General features: G+C 40.4%; 8 protein-coding genes across 8 annotated transcripts; 3 read left to right on the top strand and 5 right to left on the bottom strand.

Moving 5' to 3' along the window:
• Positions 1 to 35: 35 nt before the first annotated feature.
• On the bottom strand, positions 36 to 2391 carry BCR41DRAFT_121583 (RAB/GTPase protein). Its single transcript, XM_022019452.1, has 8 exons — positions 2371 to 2391; positions 1993 to 2072; positions 1464 to 1607; positions 1334 to 1363; positions 1161 to 1226; positions 952 to 1046; positions 741 to 853; positions 36 to 610 (listed from the first exon to the last, which is right to left on the bottom strand). The coding sequence occupies exons 2-8, from the start codon at positions 2054 to 2056 to the stop codon at positions 499 to 501; spliced, it is 624 nt and encodes a 207-aa protein (XP_021885512.1). The 5' UTR covers positions 2057 to 2072; positions 2371 to 2391; the 3' UTR covers positions 36 to 498.
• Positions 2392 to 3084: 693 nt separating this feature from the next.
• BCR41DRAFT_345937 (kinase-like domain-containing protein) lies at positions 3085 to 5149 on the bottom strand. Its single transcript, XM_022022808.1, has 7 exons — positions 4816 to 5149; positions 4557 to 4683; positions 4397 to 4452; positions 4079 to 4268; positions 3771 to 3975; positions 3335 to 3682; positions 3085 to 3194 (listed from the first exon to the last, which is right to left on the bottom strand). Exons 1-7 carry the CDS (start codon positions 4911 to 4913, stop codon positions 3160 to 3162), a joined length of 1059 nt encoding a protein of 352 aa, XP_021885511.1. The 5' UTR covers positions 4914 to 5149; the 3' UTR covers positions 3085 to 3159.
• Positions 5150 to 5610: 461 nt separating this feature from the next.
• On the top strand, positions 5611 to 6648 carry BCR41DRAFT_345935 (hypothetical protein). Its single transcript, XM_022022807.1, has 2 exons — positions 5611 to 6170; positions 6318 to 6648. The coding sequence occupies exons 1-2, from the start codon at positions 5705 to 5707 to the stop codon at positions 6596 to 6598; spliced, it is 747 nt and encodes a 248-aa protein (XP_021885510.1). The 5' UTR covers positions 5611 to 5704; the 3' UTR covers positions 6599 to 6648.
• A 55-nt stretch (positions 6649 to 6703) lies between these two features.
• BCR41DRAFT_345933 (polymerase) lies at positions 6704 to 10151 on the top strand. The gene is made up of 10 exons (XM_022022806.1): positions 6704 to 6975; positions 7069 to 7212; positions 7322 to 7470; positions 7578 to 7741; positions 7848 to 8188; positions 8295 to 8488; positions 8608 to 9006; positions 9125 to 9248; positions 9338 to 9407; positions 9526 to 10151. Exons 1-10 carry the CDS (start codon positions 6947 to 6949, stop codon positions 9712 to 9714), a joined length of 1803 nt encoding a protein of 600 aa, XP_021885509.1. The 5' UTR covers positions 6704 to 6946; the 3' UTR covers positions 9715 to 10151.
• A 196-nt stretch (positions 10152 to 10347) lies between these two features.
• BCR41DRAFT_299793 (Phytochelatin synthase-domain-containing protein) lies at positions 10348 to 11414 on the bottom strand (the record flags this gene model as incomplete). Its single annotated transcript, XM_022020537.1, has 2 exons — positions 10348 to 10720; positions 10930 to 11414. The coding sequence occupies 2 exons, from the start codon at positions 11412 to 11414 to the stop codon at positions 10348 to 10350; spliced, it is 858 nt and encodes a 285-aa protein (XP_021885508.1).
• Positions 11415 to 13831: 2417 nt separating this feature from the next.
• On the top strand, positions 13832 to 14899 carry BCR41DRAFT_367375 (Snf7-domain-containing protein; the record flags this gene model as incomplete). Its single annotated transcript, XM_022026297.1, has 5 exons — positions 13832 to 13933; positions 14048 to 14230; positions 14323 to 14553; positions 14639 to 14738; positions 14835 to 14899. The coding sequence occupies 5 exons, from the start codon at positions 13832 to 13834 to the stop codon at positions 14897 to 14899; spliced, it is 681 nt and encodes a 226-aa protein (XP_021885507.1).
• A 1733-nt stretch (positions 14900 to 16632) lies between these two features.
• Positions 16633 to 17601, bottom strand: BCR41DRAFT_299172 (hypothetical protein; the record flags this gene model as incomplete). Its single annotated transcript, XM_022020514.1, has 2 exons — positions 16633 to 17326; positions 17450 to 17601. The coding sequence occupies 2 exons, from the start codon at positions 17599 to 17601 to the stop codon at positions 16633 to 16635; spliced, it is 846 nt and encodes a 281-aa protein (XP_021885506.1).
• A 103-nt stretch (positions 17602 to 17704) lies between these two features.
• On the bottom strand, positions 17705 to 19007 carry BCR41DRAFT_345927 (hypothetical protein). Its single transcript, XM_022022805.1, has 2 exons — positions 18076 to 19007; positions 17705 to 17981 (listed from the first exon to the last, which is right to left on the bottom strand). The coding sequence occupies exons 1-2, from the start codon at positions 18692 to 18694 to the stop codon at positions 17821 to 17823; spliced, it is 780 nt and encodes a 259-aa protein (XP_021885505.1). The 5' UTR covers positions 18695 to 19007; the 3' UTR covers positions 17705 to 17820.
• Positions 19008 to 21835: the final 2828 nt, after the last annotated feature.

The following is a 21835-nucleotide window of genomic DNA, read 5'->3' as shown; positions in this document are numbered from 1 at the left end:
CTAATGTGGAACTATTCATTCAGCAGTATATCTGTGTTGTCTACAGGAAATTCAGTATCCAGTCCTAACACTATGTCATGACAGATATGCTTGTACCAATCAATAGAAAGCGGTTGGTTCTATTAAGACAGTCTCATCGATGAGGTTAAATGCTCGGTCATAATTCTCCTTATCAGAAGTAGGGGTATTCAAAGCCATCGTGTTTAAATACTGTAGTATTGCGAGAATACTGATCGTCTCTTGTAATTGCTCTTCGCGAGGAACACTTTGTATAATGAGAACTGTTTTTTTTTAAAAAAATTTAATAAAAGTGTCGTTTATTTCTCTTGACCAGTGTGCATTTGTCCTTCAATGCGATTCAACAAATGTATCTCTACAGGGTGTCACCGGCTATTCACAGCATTACATCGTCAAAAATCCTTGTCTTACTCTTTGAGGCATTTTTTTTAAAGTGTATGTCCACTCAGAGAAGCTTGGGAACAAACCATCCAATTCATTTTAATTGCAGCATCCATTTCCAAGTTTGTTGCTGCCTTTTTCATCCACTACCAAAGTGCTGGGATTCTGCGTTTGGTTGGTCTGGGTGTCGATCATACGCTTCTTAATGTCCCTGTAGGCCAGATTTTTTTTTTTTTTTTTTTTTTTAGGAAAAGATGTACAAATGTAAGCACATTGAATTACAAGTCATGCTTTAAAAAGGGTTCAGAGCGAGAAAAAAAAAAAAAAAAAAAAAAGTATACCTGGCAAGGGAGAAAAATGCTTCTTCAACACAGATATTGGATTTGGCACTTGTCTCCAAAAACTTGATTCCAAACTCATCTGCCAAGGCCTGACCCTGGTCCTTTGAGATAACCTGTAAAAAATAGCATATTTTTTTTAGTATTATTTTCTTTCTCTCTTTTTTTCCCCTACTATCATTCCAGGCATATCAGATATATCAGAATATCTAACCTTCTTGTCCGGCATATCGCACTTGTTTCCAATAAGGATTTTGTTGACTCCCTCACTGGCGTGTTGCTCGATGTTCGAGAACCAATTACGAATATCTAACGAGGGATGGATCCAAAATAATTAGAATGGTGGCGTAAAAAAATATGATTGTATGTATTTAGCCCATGAACTTGTCCATGTATCATGAATGATCAATCCTGAAAACTTACTGCTAAATGAACGTTCGTCCGTGACATCGTACACTAAAAGGATACCCATGGCTCCGCGATAATATGCTGATAATAGAAATCGGAGGAAGAGAGAAGAATGTACGATGTTAAGAGTGTATCCCTGATGTTAAAAAACAGGCAATAAGAATGAGCCACTTTGATGGGTTTGGTACCTGTTGTAATAGTGCGGAAACGCTCCTGACCTAAATTTACAACAAGAGCATGTTTGGTTTAGCTGTCTTATGAATGATACAACTATGGATAAAGGTAAGACCAGTGCTGGATAATAGTAGGCGAGCTTACCGGCTGTGTCCCAGATCTGGAGCTTGATGCGCTTGCCATCAAGCTCGATGGTGCGAATCTTGAAGTCGATTCCGATGGTGGTGATGAACGAAGGTGTGAAAGAATCATCAGAGAAGCGGAGAAGTAGGCACGACTTGCCAACACCTATGAAGAACCGTATAATAGAAATGTAAGTTTGCTTGACAATATTCATCCCATTCAGAAGCTCTGGTCCATTTCCATAGGGAGAGGGAAGTATGGGATGACGCGTGACAGCCAGGATGGGCAGAGGCAATGATTTTAACCACTTTCGAGCATGTTATGCCATGGTGAAGAGGCAGATGCAGTACATTGTGAATACAACAGGATGGTACCATGGTATCACTACGGAACACATGATAGGCTACAGCAAAGATAACCCAGAGCTCTCGAGGAAAAGAAAACAAAACTAGTCTCTCTGCATGCCCCGGATTTGTTGAGGAGGAAGAGAGAGGGAGGAAAAGGCTTGGCTTTGCGTCTAGATGGATAAACAAGGTCCTCAATGACTTACCAGAGTCACCAATCAGTAGCAACTTGATGAGATAATCGTATGAGGCACTCTTTGGGGTCGACATGGCGTGATGACTAGGACTGTATATAAAATTGTATCGATGAGAAGAAGGGATGGATGGTAAAAAGATGAGGCGTGATGGGGAGCAAAAATAAATAAAAAATAAAAGATATAACACAAGAATACAGACGTAACGTGCAACAAAAAAAAAAATAAAAGGACGACACAAAAAAGAGAGAGAGAAAGAGAAAGAGAAAGAGAAGAGAAGGAGAAAGTAGCAACAGATTAGAGAAAGAGTAAAGTGTTAATAAGCGATATTTGGAATCAACTGGACGGGGGTAAAAGTTTTTTTTTTTTGTTCTCCTTTATTTGCCTCACAAGCTGTTGAGCTTGTCCTTGATGCAAAGACAAAAAAGTTGACAAACGAAAGCGTGCCACGCGCAACGTCTTGTGATGTGTACATGGTCGACACATCAGACATGTTGAAAAAAAAAAAAGCTAAAAAAAGACTTACACACAGATGAGGATAGAGGGAATGAAGAGAATGAAGTTGTTGTGGAAGCTAATGAAGCACTAAAGAAAAGCTACACCTATTGGAGTGTCTGTGATGACAAGAGAGGAATTAAGAAAGGTGTGTTGGAAAGGAAAGAGACAAGTAAAGGAAAGGGTTTTATTTTTTTTTTTATCTTTGCTTTCAACTTTCCTTTTCTCTCTTTTCTCTCTTCTCTCCTCTCTCTTTCTTCTCTCTTTCTTCTCTCTTCTCTTCTTATCTTCCTCTTTTTCTCTCTTGTCTTCTCTTCAGCCTTTTCTTTACGATTCAACTTTACTTGTTTGTCAGAGTATCAAAGCAAAGCAAAGCAAGGCAAGGCAAGGCAAGGCAAGGCAAGGCAAAGAGCAAGAAGGAAAAGAGAAAAGGGAATGTTGCATATTGCATCCGAATGCTCTTGAATGCTCTGAATGCTGTCCCCGTGCAAGGGATGGACCAGTATGAAGCACATGGACACGCCACATGGCCCATCTCCAGATTGGCAAAATAAAAAATCTGTTCAACTGCAAGCAGAAAGGGGCATACATGAACGCACTTCTTTCCTTCATATGGCTATTTTACTTTTTATTTATTTAACTTTTCTCATCTCTCCTTCGCTCCAACTAAACTTGTCAATCAACTTAGTTGATCCCAGTCACCTCCCTATATATAAGCTCTAAATAAAAAAAATAAAAAAAACAGCCATACCATGTCATGTTAATTTCTACTTTTCATAGTCAAAAGAAAATAATAATAATAATAATAATAATAATAATAATAACAGTAATAATAATCCACATCATCATTTCCCTTTACCCTTCAAATGTTCCTTGGAAAGACTGTCTTTATGCTTGTCAAAATCAAAAAAGCTCTCTGGAATAGGATCCATCGATGGCTCGTCCTCCGGATCATGGTAAGGCTCAAGATAAGGGTGGCGCAATGCTTCCTCGACCGTAATCCGTTTCGCAGGGTTGAATGTCAGGAATTTTTCCAAAAGGTCCAACGCCAGCGGGTTAGCATCAGGAAACATGTTTGCAAATGGGATTCTCCTCTTAAAAGCTAAAGTACGAATATAATCCCGTGCTCGACGGGATTTGATTCCGTAGAAATCCTCCATCGTAGGTGTACCCAGTACGTCCAAGATCAAGTTCAACTGAGAATGATCTATATATATAGGATATATAAATTAAAAAGACATATTCTCTCTCTTTTTTATACTAATGATCCGTTCCTTTATATCGATTTTCCTTACAGTCACGACCAGGAAATAGAGGCTTCCCACTGAGCATCTCGGCCAAGATACAACCAACTGACCAGACATCAATTGCCTTTGTGTATTCCTTAAAAGTCAACATGATTTCCGGAGCTCTGTACCAACGAGTTGCTACATATTCCGTCATGAATCCGCTGTGCTCATCATTCGAGTTGGCAGAGCGGGCAAGTCCAAAATCGCAGATCTGTGCACAGGAATGAGAGGGGGGTTTTTTTTTAAAAAAAGATTTCCACATTGATTCCTTTAATCATCAGGAGTATTTGTAACATGTTGTACGTTTGTCTTACCTTGAGATCACAATTGGCATTCAATAGAAGATTGCTCGGTTTGAGATCACGGTGCAACACGTTGGCTGAATGCATGCACTTGAGAGCACGCAGGGTCTGATAGATAAAATATTGACAATGGTCGTCGCTCAAATCCTGGGTCCTGATCACACGATGCATATCTGTCTCCATCAGCTCCTGGATCAGGTACCTATGTAGAGCATGTGATAGATGATTTTGTTAGCCAAGGATCAGAAAATCGACACTCAATTGTAACTGTTTATATAAAAATTAAAATAAAAAAAAAAAAAAAATGGTAACTGGCTACAAAGGACTTACACTTCTTGGAAGGCCTCCAATGATGGAGGCTTCACAATGTCCAGAATCGAAATAATCTAAAGATAATAAAGACAATGAAAATATTAATTCCTATCCATTTTTGAGGACCAAGAGTCAATACGATTTAATTAATTGATCAATGTGAATAGATGGTTCATACGTTTTCATGGTTGAAATACTTGAGTAGCTTAATCTCTCTCAGTGTGCGCAAGCAGAACATGGAATGGTCAAAAGGTGTAATCTTTTTAATGGCGACCTTTTGCCCTGTAGGTTTATAGATGGCCGAACTATGGCATAAATGAATGAATGAATAAATGAATGATGAGGAAAGATGAGTGTCAAAATCAACACTGATGAATGATTATAAAAAATAAAACAAGAACTAGTGGAAAAATATAGCCCTTATCATCACTGCTTACCAAACGATACCATAGGCACCTTCACCGACGACATCCAGAATCTCGTACTGTTCGCCAACGTTGAAATTGCGTGCACGCGGATTAGTGGTGGCTGTCATGTCAGAGATTGTGTCGCTTAGACGTTTTGTGATTCGCGAGAGAATGATGGGCAAGTAATGCAGTCAGCGCAAGAAAGAAGAAAAGAAAAAAGTCTGAAAGAGATGAGCAACGACTCGAGACTAAGGAGAGAGAGAAGGGGGATGTATGCGAGTGTAGGTAGGCTGGTAGTTTAGTGAGCAAGACTAGAAAACAATGCTGTGGAAGTGAATGGACCTATTCTGAGCTCCAAAAAAAAAAAAAAAAAAAAAAAAAGGAGGAAAAGGAAGGGGGAAAGGAAGAGTTGGAGGAGCCAACAAAAAAAAAAAAAAAAAAAAAAAACAATCCTAACGTTGGCTGACGAAGCCATGGCATGTCCATTCAGGCTGTGCATTGGCATATTGCCTGATAGACTGAACACTGTTGGTGCTTATAAAAATAACAATGATCGATAATGGCCAATTGCACTCCATTGGAAGCCATGCTTGGTACCCCGACGACCAAAGTGGGTCCTATATTGAACCATCATGGTGTACATCTATTGAACTCTTTTTTATTTTATTTTATTTTATTTTACTTCTTTATTGAAACCAACGTTGCAAGCCTATAGAAGGTCAGTGCTCATTCTCAAACGATCAAGGAGACCCTAAAAACAATAAAAGCATAGAGCATCCAGGTATGTACCATCCTATTGCTCTATTGTTCCTATTGCTTAAAATATTCCAATGTTTGTCTGTCCCTACTGTTGCTCGACTCTCATTCTGCTGTCCATCGTCAACACTCTGCTTCATTGAGCAATCAACATCCTTATTAAATGTTGCTCATCGCTCATGCATCATGGCCTACTCGGCTGCACAAGTATATTTCATATCCATTAACTGGTATCGGAGCATGTACACAGCGGGCATTTTCACAACAAATTTTCTGTCTACAGCAAGATAAGCAACATCATCATTTATCCCTTGAAGAATCTCCCAGATCAATGTATGATCGCGGCCATCAACCAGACCCGGATGAACTACGTCGGCTTCTAACGAAAGGCATTCGAGCCTACTTCTATTTCATTGATGTGCATGGTCAGGTTTTTCTTCAGGACACCAACCCAAAGAACTTCACGTCCTGTTATAAAGATCCAAAATTCCTAGACTTTTTTCTTCGTCGAATCAAACCCAATTCATCCCCATTCTTTTCTGAATATGCATGGCAGAGTCCCTGCGGCAAGGAAATTAACTTTGTTGAATCTGCTGATACCCCTCTTGTCTTCCACGGCTTCCAGGATGGTAACATCTCTTTGTGTAGAATCAGTGATTAACAGAATCTTGTCTATAGAGCAAAGCCTACAATATTCGCTAACCAATTACTCCATTCTTGTTTATAATCTATTGGATATTCACAACATCTCCAACCTGGACCCACAATCATCCCAGGGAATTTGTTATGGGCAGGCACACAACGAACTCCGTTCCTTCCAGAAAAACTCTGTGTATCGGCATCGACCGGACGAATCTATCATCCATTACCTCCGTCACTGCAAATTGCGATACCTTCTTCGAGCACAGACATGAATGCAAATAAAAGGTCAGAATGGCATCGAGGATGCACCTTAGGCTTAATCAAATCGTCATTAGTGCTAAGCGAGTTTGCAGCAGATCTTGATGAGGATTCAGTCGTCTGGCAAGGGACAAGACATTTGTTAAAAAAAGTATAGAGGGGCTTTGGCTCTTAAATCCTACAACAAAGGGAAATAAAGCTGCGATGTTTTTGAATTTTTTATTTTTTTTTGCTTCTTGTTCATCATTTGTACATCACATCAGTTTTACTTCTTACTGCCGCCATAATTTAGTTTTCGCATCAAAATAATTTCCGTTTTTTCATTAACCCATCTACATTATCCGCTGCAGTAGTTTGCTGTGCTTTTATCCAACCTTCGGGAAAATAGCCTGACATCCATTGCCCAAAGATTACTCATTAGTTTAAAAAAGCTGTGGCTGTGGACTACCCCCGTTTTCATTAGATAAAATATTGTCAACAAACTTGGTCTTACGCCTGAGCAATTATGAGTAACATGAATAGCGAGCAGAATGAGTAAGATTTCAGTTTTTAATTCCTCTGCATCGCATAAATTACCTGTCCTTGTTCCGGTACTGATCATCATGAAATCATGTTTTAATCATTTAGTAAACCACCAACTCGGCGACTTGGTGTCACAATGCCTATCTCTGAAGCCTATCCAACTCCAGAAGACCAGGAAAGCACAGAGAAGCTCATTCAAACATTGAAGGATCAAGGACTATTTGAGTCAGAGGAGGAGAGCAAGCGAAGGCAAGGAGTTTTTTTTTTACTTGATACTTCAGCGCATTGATGCAAAGATTTAAATTCTCTGGATTTTCTGTGGTCTAACCTCCACGCTTTTCGTTGCTGATCAATATAGAGAGATTGTACTTGGAAAGCTGGACAAGATGGTTAAAGAATTTGTATACACTATCAGTCTACGTAGGAACATGCCAGAAGCAATTGCCAGAGAAGCCGGAGGCAAAATTTTTACTTTTGGATCGTACAGGCTTGGTGTTCATGGATCAGGCAAGTCAATAGGTTCACTTCGTAGATGGTACAGGCGCCATAGACACTTTCTGGCATGCTAATACGCATGAATCGGTGGACTTCTTTTTATGTATACATGTTCTTAGGTTCCGATATTGATACACTTTGTGTTGTTCCAAGGCACGTGCAGCGAGAAGACTTTTTCGAAGAAATGTATGACATGCTACGCCGACGACCAGAGGTCACGGAGCTCACGGCTGTACCAGACGCCTACACACCAGTTATCAAAATGAAGTTCTCGGATATCCCAGTAAGTGTCAAAGATATATTGGAAGAATATCAGAAAATCAGTTTTTTAATTTTTATTTTTATCTCCGGGCTCCCCATTTCCACATTAATGCTTGATGACCTCCTAGATCGACTTGACATTTGCAAGGCTTGGATTATCGAGTATAGCGGATAGCCTCAGTTTGTCAGATGACAGTCTACTTAGAAATTTGGATGACCGTTGCATTCGATCTGTTAACGGATCTCGAGTAACAGATGAAATTCTCCGACTTGTCCCAAACATTACATCTTTTCGTATGGCTCTTCGTTGTGTTAAACTTTGGGCTCAGCGCCGTGCAGTTTATTCAAACATGATGGGGTTTTTGGGCGGTGTTGCATGGGCTATGTTGGTAGCAAGAGTCTGTCAGCTTTATCCTAATGCCTGTGCCGCCACTATTATATCGCGTTTCTTTTCAATTCTTCATCAATGGTATGTTTTCCATATTTGGTTTATTTTGACACTTATGACAATGGATCAAAACACTTTAATGGTTAAATGCGAATTAAAATTAAACATACTGTTACGATTTAATTAGGCCATGGCCACAGCCGGTGTTGCTGAAGCCCATTGAAGAAGGACCCTTGCAGGTTCGTGTCTGGAATCCTAAACTATATCCCGCTGATAAGGCCCATAAAATGCCCATCATCACACCGGCCTACCCTTCTATGTGCTCAACGCATAACGTAACTGATTCGACTAAAGCCGTCATGTTAAATGAATTTAAAAGTGGTATGATCCAACATTTATTACTTTACTACCCGTCATTATGTCAACTAATGCATGTTGGAATGCGTATCTGATTATCTCCTCCTCCTCCTCTTCTCAACAATGAATCGTTTATGGAATAGCGGCGGAGATTGTGAACAGGATTATGGTTGAGCGCATTCCTTGGTCAACCTTATTCGCAAAAGACGATTTTTTCTCGCGCTACAAACATTATCTTCAGGTGATCGCTTCTTCAGATTCCGAGGAGCGCCATTTGCGTTGGTCTGGTTTTGTGGAGTCGAGGATACGACATCTGGTGACCAAACTAGAGCGTGTTGAGAACTTGGTCCTAGCACATCCCTACACTAAGGGCTTCGAGAAGGTAACTCAATACAGGACAGCAGCTGAGAAAGAAGATGCGGCACATGGAATTATCCGTCCGTCCACTGAGGATCGAGCAGATTCTACGCAGGACGCAAGCGAATGCAATACAATGTATACAGCGACATATTACATTGGCCTTTCCATTCCAGCTCGTGAAGGTAAGATGATTTTATAGCGACCCCATGTAGTTAAAAAAAAAAAAACTCTCTTCCTGCCTGTGGTGACATTCAGGCGAGATGCGCTACTGACTTCTTTTATTTTATTTATTTTGTAAAGCTGGATCAACTGGTCATCGAAAAATGGACTTGTTCCGACCAAAAGATGAGTTTACAGAAATGGTCAAATCTTGGGATAAATATGATGCTCAATCTATGGGAATCGTGGTGCAGCATATTCGCAGGTTCGTTCTAAAGCAATATGATAAAGTATCTAACTCTCATATTATTCAAATACTATGTACTGACGTACCAATATGCTACTACCCTATAGTTGTGCACTACCACCGGAGCTAGTTGATGAAGTAGATCAGAAGAAAGGGAAGCGATCCAAATCGGGCAAGGTAATTATGAAAACTACCTTGTTACTCTACAGCGCCACTTAATCGGAGTGTTTGTAGCAAATAACTCATATTAACAATTTTATTTATTTTCTCTTTTTCCGATGCTTTTGTCTCACAGAAATCGGCTGCTGTGGATGCTAGACCGCCAACAAAAAAGCGCCGCAGCTCTGTCGGACAAAATGGCGTCCAGTCCCATACTGTTTCTGGCGGCTCTGCGGACAATATTAGCACTCTCCCTGCTGTCCCGTCCCCTATCATTAAAGCCGATGTATCCACGACAAACACGGCCATCGTTCCACAAGCTTAAGACTCAGAAAGTGTGTGACATACTTCCTTTGGATGATGACCAGCAAAGCCTTCTTGTCTTTATCTTTTTTTTCCTTTTCTTTTCTATTCCTTTTTATTTTTTTACTTTTTTTATTTTTTTTCTGCGATTGACGTTTGTTTGTTTTTATCCTGGCTCTGAAGAAAAAAGAAAGAAAGAAAGAAACGAGATATTGTGCAGGACGACTTTCCCTTTGCTATTCTGGGGAAACCTTTAACATTTAGATTATTCAGGGATGCCATTTAGGTTTTTTGGCGTCCTCAGAGTAAGTGACCTACTTCAAGTATCAATGATAACAGGGACTGTCAATAACAATAATTGCTGAAGCATTGTAGATCTTATTGACGATAGCTTTGGAAACCCTCCTCATAGTTTTTTTTTTCTTTTTTCTTTTATTTTTTACATTTTTGAAGGCCTGCTACATATGTCTTTCTCCATAGAGCGTATGTGTATCTTTTTTTTATTTTTATTTTTTTTTTATTTTTTTATTTTTATTTTGATAGATTATAACCACAATGCTTTCAGATATAGCTGCTTCACAACCTGTACTATAATAAAATGCCTTATTTCAGGTCTTTAGGTGCGTCGATACTTATTAGATTAGTTGATGAGGAGCTATTTAGAAGCATGACAATTACATCCGCACCCAATTTCATCTTCTTCCTCCGCTATTATATTATGTTGTTGCAAGTCAGGCTTATAGAGCCGTAGCGATTCCACAGATGACGATATCGAGGGAAGTGAGGAAGTCACTGGGGTTTCCTCTTTCTCTAAAAGAGATCTATGAACTCGGCGTCTTTCAACATCTAGCATTTGCTCCGCTGTTGCTGAAACCAAAAAATATCCTCGACACACTCCTGTCTCGGGATCTATCGGTAGGAGTGAATCCCAGAGCTCCCGAACCGTAGCAAAGAAGGGTGGATATTTGAACCTCGCAGAATCAAGAACGAGCACTTTATCCTCTTTAGCATGATAACCACCTATTGGACTATATTTGGATTACGGCAAGCTGGGTGCATTAATACAAAATAATAATAATAATAATAATAATAATAATAATAATAATAATAATAATAATAATAATAATAATAATAATAATAATAATAATAATAATAATAATAATAATAATAAAGAATTATATGCCTTTTCCAGCTCTTTTTTTTTTTTTTTTTTTTTTTTTTTTTAATCTGTACATACCTAAAATGACCGGTGCCTGTTTGACCAAGCGCGGCCCTGGAAAAAGAAAGAACTAAATGGGTCCCTTCAGAACTTGCAATGGTTTGAACATCCCTTCTAAATTCCTCAAGAGTATGGTGATCTGCTCGTTTTGCAACCACTTTGGCATGACATTTTGCTAAACAAGCAAACTGATTAAAAGTAATGCCTTTGAGCTTCATCTCATCGATACTGGCACAACAGTCCAGTTGCTCCTCCGAATACCAGCGCCATACACCACGCCACTGTCTACGCGGGTCGATCTCCAATGCATTGAGGACCATCGATAAGGAGGAGACCCCACAAAAAGCAGGGTCACTCTGGGTATTAAAAGACGTACAGAGGCTAAAGAAACACTCACTCGTGCCTGCTACGATCATTTCCCGGAATAATCTCCTTCCATTCACGCTAGTGATACTGTCAAGGTGCGATGGCAGTTCTTTGCGGTAAAAGGTTGAAGCAAGCATCGACTCCATCGCCTCTACCACCTTTGATTTTTTATCATCTAACGAGACACCCGTTGGGGGAATTTTGGCTACATATGCGCCAGGGAAATGATTTAGGCCGTTAGACTCATCTGCAATCTTCATCATCACGGTGTCAAGTGTTTCAAGCTGTGAAAGAATAGACCCCCAAGGCGGTCGTTTTTCTTTATCTGGTAGTAAACACTGTTTAATAAGGTGCGCCAGCGGCTGAGGGGGCTTTTTGTGAAACCTGACCTCTGCATCCATTTCGACGTCTTTCAGATGAGAAGGCAAAGACGTTGATTCAAATGGAAGCTCTTCAGTTGCAATCTCCCATGCGAGCACACCAAAAGCGTACATGTCATCAGCTTCTATCTCAAGCACTTCATTCAAGCCAGCGCCAGCCTTTTGATCTAGCTTTTGCTGCAAGTTTCGGAGAGAAACAGGTGAGAGCCAACGCCAATATGTACATGCGCCTGATTCAAAATCTTCTCTGGTCGCACCCGACTGATGCCATGAAAGCCATGCATGACCATCCTTGTCCAAAAAAACCGTCTCGCTCGACAAAGCACCATGCTGTTGGCCTTGCATATTTCGTTGAATATAATACAGAGCCATGGCGACCTCCTTGAGAACAGCAATTTTGGATGGCCAATTTGATTCTCCATGTCCTGATGTTGATAAGAACTTTCCTCTGTCGATACACTCACGAAGGGACCCTTCCTCACAATAATCCATCACTACAATCGGTCTCTGTGAACTACAGATGCTTGCAATGGAACCCGGAGCAAATGTGGGCACAATAGAGGGCAGCGAAGGCTGGTAGAGGAGACCCCAAGTGCGCAGCAGATGGGACTCTGATAGAGCTTGAGGATCTGTATCAAGGATATCCATCCACATTTGCATAGCCTTGCGACCACGTCCTGCTCGAAGTTGATGTAACAGAACATGATTGGGACCAAAATAAGCCTGAGCAAGGATTGAGAATTGATTGCTACGCCTTGGCGGTCTAATATGGCTAACGTTGGTCAAGGCATCATATCGTAAAGTCTCCATGAGTAAGAACAGCTGAATAAACTGATAGTTGATGGATCAAACGTTCAATATAGGAGAGAAGACAAAATAAAATCAGGGAGAAAGAAAGAGAGAAGGTGGGAGAGAAAAAAAAAAGAAAGAAAAATAAAGAGTCCTGATGTATCATTGTCATATTAGTTTTTTCAAGTGTCAACTCAACAATCCCACTTCTTAAACTGAACTATAGACACATTGATTTCCCGCCCTAAAAGCGCTTGACAATGTCAATAACGGCATTGTGGCTGAAGGCGACCAGTTCATATTAAGGAGACTTTTGACAAGTACAAATAAAGACTGAATAGATAGGATAGAGCAAAGAAAATACAGCTCTACCTCTCTAAAATAACGCTTTAGGAACACTTTGGAGAATCTGAACGCAATTTTATGGGTACTTTGTGAGTCCGAGGATAACAATAGGACACAGTATCCGATGATCAAGACCATCAACGTTAATTTTTATTCTTGATAAGCAAACCTTGCCATTAACTCTCGCGTTGCCGAAACAGCAGCATCTACTGAACAATAAGTGTTGTATTTATGCTTTCTCCAATCGGCCGATCCCTAGACATTTGGTTATCGACCATAGAGGTGCTTAATGACCACAAACTCAATGCGCAAGCCCGAAAGAAGAACTCCGCACAACACCAAAACGTATCTAACTCCGTTCGGCTTCACACATCCGTCGCAGATACGGTCAAACATAACTTTCAAAAGGCTTCGAAAATTCCTCTCCCATCCCTTCATGCCTTAGTTATGAATGACCCTTTTCCCTTACTTCCTATCTCGACAGTGCACAATCCCATCAAACGTCCTTTCGACCTCCAAGATCGCAGCCACCATTTTTTTATGATTTTTTTGATGTACTAGAACATTTACACCCACAGCGCCACTATTGAGTTCATCAGGAAAAAAACAGTAGAGAAGGCTCTTTACAACTGATTTTTGAGCCTAGTCATCATTACCTTCTTTCAAGAATTCGTAAAAGTGTAAAATGGAGCAAGGAAATCAAATTGCTTAAAGAGCATCAGAAGGGAAAGAATGGAGAACACTAAGCCACTTGTTCATTTCCCTACAGAATAGAGTGTTCCCATGTGGTAGTGGAGCATTTGTTAGGACGCCATTCAAAAAATAATTAGAAACCCTGTCCTTAGACCCCTTAGACCCAGAGTGGAATATTTAAATCGTCTGGACATGTCTTTGCTCATTATCTGATCCGAACGCCGGGATCACGTGCTCACTTTGTCCAAGAATGAGTAGCATGAATATATCATTCCATAAACCAGCATGCTCCATTGTCAACTCCACCCTCCATCTTGAACTGTATCATTCCTTCAAATACCTGCGCCATGGGCTCAACGACATCCAAATCTAACAAGATTACTTCTCAGGACAGAGCCATTCTGGACCTTAAAGTTCAAAGGGATAAACTGAAGGCATATAGTAGGAAGGTAGGGAACCAGGAACCTACTGCTAAAGCTCAAGATTAATGAATGCTTTATGATATATTGTGATATTAAGTTTAATGAAGAAACTTATACTCATTCATGTCTTTTCGCTCGTAGTTAGACAGTGTTATTAACAAGGAACTGGAACTAGCTAAAGGTCATCTCGCCAATGGTGATAAGAAACGTGCTCTTCTGGCACTAAGGCGAAAAAAATTTCAAGAGGGTTTGCTCGAAAAGACTCAGATGCAAATGACAAATCTGGATGAACTGGTATACACCGTCGATATAATTTTCCTCCTTGTAAATGCGACTGTTAGTTGCTTGCTCATCTACTTTTGAATTAGGAAACAGGACATAAACCTTCCTCATATTCACTAAATCACCTATCTTAGACATACTCCATTGAGCATGCGCTTGTTGAGAAACAAATTTTTGATGGACTCGCAGCCGGAAACCAGGTGCTGAAGGAGCTACACAAGGATATGTCCCTCTCAGACGTAGAGAAATTGATGGATGAGACTGCAGAAAGCATCGCCTACCAAAATGAAATTGACGAGATGCTCAGTACTCGACTTTCTGTGGCCGAAGAAGAAGATATCGAAAGAGAACTTGACGAGATGGTGGTGAGCTCATATTTTTATCATCCAGCGCGCTTTCGCGTATGTATCTTAACAGTAATTCTGACACGATAAATGCACAACCTCTTAGGCACAAGAGACCACAGATATGCTACCTAATGTACCTACAATGTCAAAAGAGGAGCAAATCGCTGCTCTCCATGCCCAAGAGCGAGAAGAAGAAGAACAGGGTAAATGTTATTCTTATGTTGCTTCATCAAATTACCTGTAAGCTAGGACTGCTAGAACTAACCATAAAACATCCGTTTTTGCATCTCCATATGTAGCAAACCTTGGTATGAAGAAAGCCACCAAAAGCCCGCGCACCCGGAATGAACCTATGTTAGCATAGGCCTTTTTTGTCCTTCTTTTATTATAATTGCGCTTTGTCTTACCAAAGCAACCGATACATAATCCATGTCTTTACGTTGCGTCTACACGAGACGTCCCTAACTCCCTACAGCTAGATACTTTCCTATTATAATGAAGGCTCAGGTCCGTTTAATATAGATTGAAGAATATGAGCAGCGAGGCAGAGATTGTAATAAATAGCGTGCCAAACTCAACGTTTTACGAGCATTCTCCTGTTCAACACTGCTTAGAATAGTTTAATGTCATCTAACCTTCTTTGTACACTATCTTTTTTAAATTTATTTTTTTTCCTTTATGAAAAATTGCTCCTTATACTAAAGCAACTTGTGCAAACCATGCTTTATCGTCAGGAATAAAGCTTCAGGGTGATTATCCTCTTTTGGTCGTGGTGCGAGCGAGAGCAAGAAAGTCCAACCGACCTGTGACCACCGCGAGATGCTCTCTACCGCTAAAACTTCGCGATAGTTGTGTTCCTTGCACTTTTCATCCCAGTTCTTGATCCACATATCCGCCTCTTGAGGTTACTGATAATACAGGAAGAGCTTGGTTGGTTAAATATACGGAAGACCATAGTTCAATGCCTGTCCTTCCTCGGACGATCCGAAAGCAAAATCGAGAATTATCCGTATAATTTTGCCTACTTGTACATATTCTCTCACTATCGTGTGTAAATGGCACTCGCTACTAAAAATGATTTTTACGTTACATTACATCTCTCGATATCATGATGGTTAATCAATGCGCAGGCCCTGCATTCACCTTGATTATTGATCTGTTTCTCTTACATACTTTTTTTTTTTTTCGATCTTGTTTGTCCACACCGTAATTACCACATCCTGCGCGATGAGCACTGCAAAGTGTGGCTCGTGCTCATATAAAAGTCAACTGTTCTTAAGCTTTCGAACTGCATTCATCAGAAAGCTTAAATCTTCACTACGGCTGGCGTTTGCTCCATTGTTCATTTAAAATTGCGCACATATACTGATGAAAAAGAGCGCAGAAGGGCCCTTGCAGACCTGTTACTGAATCAACCTAAACAGATAACGGAAAAGGATTGATAAATACTCCTTTTGGTCATCAACAAAGTTTGAATTCAATCATTCTTCTTAGGCAAAAAATAACAAATACAAAAAAAAAAAAAAAAAAAAAAAATATTTACATAGACACAGGTACAGGCAAATACCCTGGACTCTTTAGAAGACCAGCATCACATCAAGAGTATTCTTAAAAAAGGATAAAAATACTCAGCAGCAAAGCACTATTCATGACGAAACGAGCCCAGTACTAGACAAAGATGAAAGATAGATTCAAGATCTAGACAACTACGATAAATATAGGGCAATGGGTGATGAGAAATGGACACTAATTTTTACTCAATGTGGAACAACGACTTTTCGATAAAGCTACAAAAAAAACTGTTTAATAAGGTTAGCTGGCGAATTTGCCCGACTAACGGTATAAAGGATAAGTTTGCAATGGACTTGCTGTGTCGTAAGAGTGTTATGAATACAAAGTATATTCTCAGCTAATGTAAATCCTTGACGAAAGTTTGGTTGCGAATACTCCTAATAACAATGTAAAATTACTTGAACAGCCTGTATTGTCAAAGTGGAATAATGAAGAAATGAAGAAAAAAAAAAGTAACTTGAGAAGAAAAAAGGAGTAACAAACACAGTAAAAATAAAAAACAGGAAAAAAAAGCAGTCTATGCCATTATGGTTTAGAGCTATTATTGCCGAATTGACCGTGTCCAGTTGAGCCCATGTTTAACATCTGAAATGATTTTTGTTGCTGTTGCTGTTGCTGACGTTGCTGTTGAAAAGCAGCATTCACCTGTTTCATGTGAAGTGATTGAGCACTTGCTGGTCCCGGAGTCGACGTAGAATTCAAACTGTTCAATAATCCTGAATGAGCGTTTGCATCTATTCCGTTCGCATGGTTCAATACGCTTGCCATAGACCCAGATGCGGTGGTAGAAGATGAGACAGCACCCCCATTTGGAGCGAGCGGGTTAGCTGGCCTGCGCTCCTCTAATGCATCATACATTACAATGAAGTCCTTCTTTACTTTCTCCCAACTATTCGGATCAAAGAAAATATAGCTCCCTCTTTCGAACGTTGGTGTTTTAGATTGCTCCGAAGCTTGATCTTTCATCAACCATAGTCTTAATTCTTTGTGATATCGCCAGTGTCGGTTATAAAGCTCCAATGCAGCCGCATCCTGAAGGACATCTCGTGGTATCGTATAAAAAATGTAAAACAGCGTTTCATCTTGAACCGAACCAAGCTTGGCTTGTGGTGGAGGGGGTGGCTGTACATTATAGCATGCAGGTACATGGAATTCTGCTTCTACATCTGCTGATGTAGGAACCTCAAACCATGGAGACGCAAATGTCCCATATAGCGGTCTATTTCATGAAAACAAATCCGTAATAGTTTTTGGGAGCATCCCGCAAACGGATCAGACCAGAGTCTCTATCTGACAAAAAAATAAAAAAAAAAATGAGAAATAAACAAGGAGACACACTTACTCTGCAGAGTTCAAACTGAGGCCCAACGTAGTCAGATCACGACCAAGTGTGAGGGTGGTTGAGTCCTGATCTGCCGTGCGAATAACACCAAGCATTCCAAACAAACCAAAGCGATCATGATCACTCAATGCAGTCTCAGTTAGTGTTTTCATATCTGTTGATGCATTTACAGAATTGGAGAGCCCTAAATTCGACTCGACTTGTCTTGAAGGATTCGTCGTTACTGCTCCTGACTGTGATGAGCTCAGGTTTGATGGCACGTTGCTACCAGCTTTTGATGTAGCAGAAGAAGAGAGCGCTGACGTCGATGACATGGGACTACTTGCTGTCAGGAATAGCCCTGATCCATTTCCGGCTTTTGTTGCATAACTCTAAGGCAGGGTGAAAAGCTGATATGAGCAACCTTGTAAAGGATAGCTAAGACATGAGGTATTGAGCCAAGTCCGCAGTTGTGAGGTCGTGGCTACCTTTGTCGACTTTCCAAGATCATTGGATGAACTTGAGAGGTGGACACTGAGTGGAGAATGAGAACCTACCATGGAAACATGAATGTATCCATATAAGAGTTCTATACTTTATAGATTTGCCTGTTGCTCAATTAATACAATCATCCTGCTTTTTCGTACCATTTAGATGCAAAATCTGCTGTTGCGCCAATGATTGCTGCTGTTGAAACATAATGTCATTAGCCAGTTGTTGTTGAAGCTGCATGGACTGCTGCATCTGTGGCCCTGATGAAGGGCTTATCAGAGATGAAAATGCCCCCAAGCCATCAAGTTGCGACTGTTGAAGCATATGCTGCGCTTGTTGCTGCGAAGGATGATGCTGCAAAGTTTGTTGGTTCCGAGACGAACTCTGTTGCTGTTGGTGTAGTTGCATCGAACCGAAATGACGACCAGAGCCAGCAGAGTTGGGTCTTGCACCTGGCAATGCTGGGAAATCATCCTCTATGCTAAACTCCTGTGACAACCCATTGCCTGCAGTAGATGAATTTGCATTCACCAGTGTTCCTGCCGTACTAGCGTAACTAGCAGATGATAGACCAGGATTAGAGGATGCGCTATTGACGCTCCCAAGAGCAGGAAAATCCGACATATCAAGGATCTCATGCTGATGTGTAGGGTGTTGGTGCAACTGTTGCGATGTCGGATTTTGGTGTTGTTGCTGCTGCTGTTGCAACAAGGATGATTGCATGACATTTGGGAAACCAGAAAGAGGAGGCCGCGTTTGATTCATTCCGGGCATTGGTCCCGATCCGTATCCCCACCCTTGGTTTGGTTGCCCTAAAGTCCAATGGCAATGGAATGCAGATTTACAAATGAATAAAAAAAATGAAGCTTATGCCAATAACTAGAACAAAGAAAAAAAAACTTTCTTGCCCAATCCATTCAAACAAACACAGAGATTGTCAATATCCAATTCTTTTGCTACAGCTCATATAGTAGATGTACCCATCTCAAACGATCCATGTCTGCCATTGGGTATTCTTCCCGTTGCTTGAATCGCTGAGGCTCGTTGCTGCTGTTGTTGCATATGTTGCTGGAATTGCTGTTGTTGTTGTTGTGGTGTCTGCATGACTGATGGAAGCCAAAAAAAATAAAATAAATAAATAAATAAATAAAAAAATGATGATTGCGACGAACTGTTAGTAACCAAAAGCAGAAAAAAGTAGAATCAGGAGTTTTCAAATAATCTTTTTCAAGATTATAATCCCTGCAACTACTAGTCGTTCACTCCTTTTTACCGACTGAAATGCATACAATGCGCGTGTTGATCAGGAGTAGGAAGTGGATTAAAAGGATCTTTTGCTTGAGGTTGCGTGTCAATATTCAGCACAAAGTCATCATATTTTGAGTACAGCGCAAACCTCTCTCAAAATACGTCATAGGTAAGTCCCCATAGAGGAAATAAATATTCACCTTTGAACTTAAAATTACTTAATTCCGATATATAAGTCACATGATAATAAATATTTTTTGGAAGGTCCCTTTGTAGATATCCATGGCGCCATATGCAAAGTTGCTCATTTCAGACTCAATCGGACTATTTCCGCCTGGGGCCTATAGCTGGTACTGGAGCGCAACTATTGAAATATGGTTTCACGTTTTCTGACCAAAGTTAGTTTCCGTAATTAAGTGATAAGTGCAGCAAGACAGAGTATATGACTAATCTAGCCAACAATTTCAAAATTAGTTTTGCAATACTTGGTAAAAAGAAGAGAGCGCGGCACAGATACACCCAAAATTCACAGAACCCTCAGGTTATATGTATTTTTCAATTACGAATGCAAAGGCGGCAGAATCGCTGCCAGTTACATATGCAGGAAAAAAAAGCTTTCTTAAAGGAAAAGCGGGCAGGTGGTGGAAAATAGCAAATTTTCGATACTCTACGGTCATTTACTCAAGAACTGTTGAATAGAATATCAATAACCAGGGTTTATATCGTAGCTGTAGGTGAGTTGAACGATCCCTTATATTAGCTAGGCTCTACCTCTCATGGTTCGGGTGCAATAGTCTGTTGAGTGTGTCAAAAATGGCATAATTTTGGTTTTTTCTATGCTTCCAATACTTTGTACAGGTGCTACTCCATGAATTCTGAACGGATTCCCTTAGGACCTATTTTAGACGAAAATCAATAAGCTCTTCTATCGACCATTCCAAGGACATCTGCTTTCCAGCGCTGTATCAGGAGTCATCAATTTTTAAAGTCTGTAAAGACCTTAAAAGCACTCAACTTTTTCACAATTTTAGATACTATCTCTATAAATACTGAAAGGATCCTTTTCGTTCTTTTTTTATTTGGTGCCTATTTGAGTCTTCTATTACACATTTTATGGGCATAGTTCCATCATTCTGAGAAAGGTGGTTATAAGCACTTCATTAGCATTGGTGATGGGAGAAACCTTAATTTGGTTTAATTTTTTTTATAACACTGTCGTTGCCGTTTCTTAGTTCCAGAAGTGTTAGGGATTATTGGCACACTATCTAGCGTATTTACAACATGCTTCAACTTCCCTACAGTCTCCTTTGACCTATCTATAATATCAGAGTTTTGAAGAAACTTTTTAATCAACTCAAGCAACTCATCAGTTTCTTCGCTTTGTTGATCCTCCTCAAGCAGAGCCTCAGCCTGATTAAGCCCACTCTCCTCTTCAATCTGATATTCACCATGCTCAACAGTTAAATGTTTGTCCATCACCAATGGCATTACCTTTTTAGGAAGACTCAGTGGACGTTCTTCGTCATTCTGCTTAACTTTGAACAACACAAGCATATGCATGCATGGACGACGCTTACTAATAAAGAATTGGCAATTACATCCTGTGATGGTATTGCTCTCATCGACCCTGACGTTATACATACCACGCCCAGTTGTAGGCGAGATAACGCAATAATGCCCTTCAACATAGATGACCAGATCTCGTAAATCTTCAATACTTTTGTTATCTAAACATCTTTCTTGCAAGATATCTAACTTCTCGCCTTTGGAATGTCGACCATGCCGAACAACGCTACGCATTGCTAATGCCTGATAGAAGTCATCTACATCATGACTTAGGAGATAGATCAGTCTGTCACCTCGGCAGTTAGTATGGCCTCGTAGGAAATGGGACTTGAGGTGATTATGCCAAGACTCCACATAATTATTGGTATCCATGCCGGCATAGAATTTACCAACACAGTATGGCTTCATCCACCGTTGTCTTCGTCCTTCGATAAAGTATCGTTCTTGGAGGTACTCCCAAAGTTTCCCCTCATTGTGCTCCGACCATTTCTTTTCGAATTCAACTATTTTCTCACCGGCGCTCCGGAAAGCTGGATCATAAAGGATCGAGCGGAGATCATTCGTTGCAGATTGCCGAAGTTCCTTACTTTGGTTCTTATCGGCACCTCGGATTAAGGTCGAGAGCTTGCGGGCCCAGGATTTCATCACATGCCATAAATGGATAGTTACTTCCTGACCAAATGCTTTACGGATGGCCTTGTATTCCACCTGAGCGTCATCAGTAGTAATGAACTCTGGGGCGCCAACCATATCCTTGATATGGGACAGTCAACTTGCTAGAGAGTGGTGGCTATGGTCATTGGTGATCAAGAAAGCGACAGGAACGGCACTCATTCGCAGTGGATCCTGGATTATTATTGTAAAAAGCTCGAACTTGGAGCGGTTCGTTCCATGTGTTGAGTCCAGCCCAACACATTTAAATTCGAGCTGTATACTGATCGCTGAAAAGGAGACATGAACCCATGGGCGAATTTACGAATTGCCTTCCCATCCTGCCCTACCATGGTGAAACTCTTTGTGAATATAGTAAACTGTTTCTCTTGCTGCAGCTTTGACATCCAGAGCTTCATCGAGTCCATGTCGTTGTCTGATAGTTTTGTC

Source organism: Lobosporangium transversale (assembly GCF_002105155.1).
Source record: "Lobosporangium transversale strain NRRL 3116 chromosome Unknown BCR41scaffold_3, whole genome shotgun sequence".
Classification (NCBI taxonomy): domain Eukaryota; kingdom Fungi; phylum Mortierellomycota; class Mortierellomycetes; order Mortierellales; family Mortierellaceae; genus Lobosporangium; species Lobosporangium transversale.
This window is presented reverse-complemented; position numbering and strand designations above follow the sequence as displayed.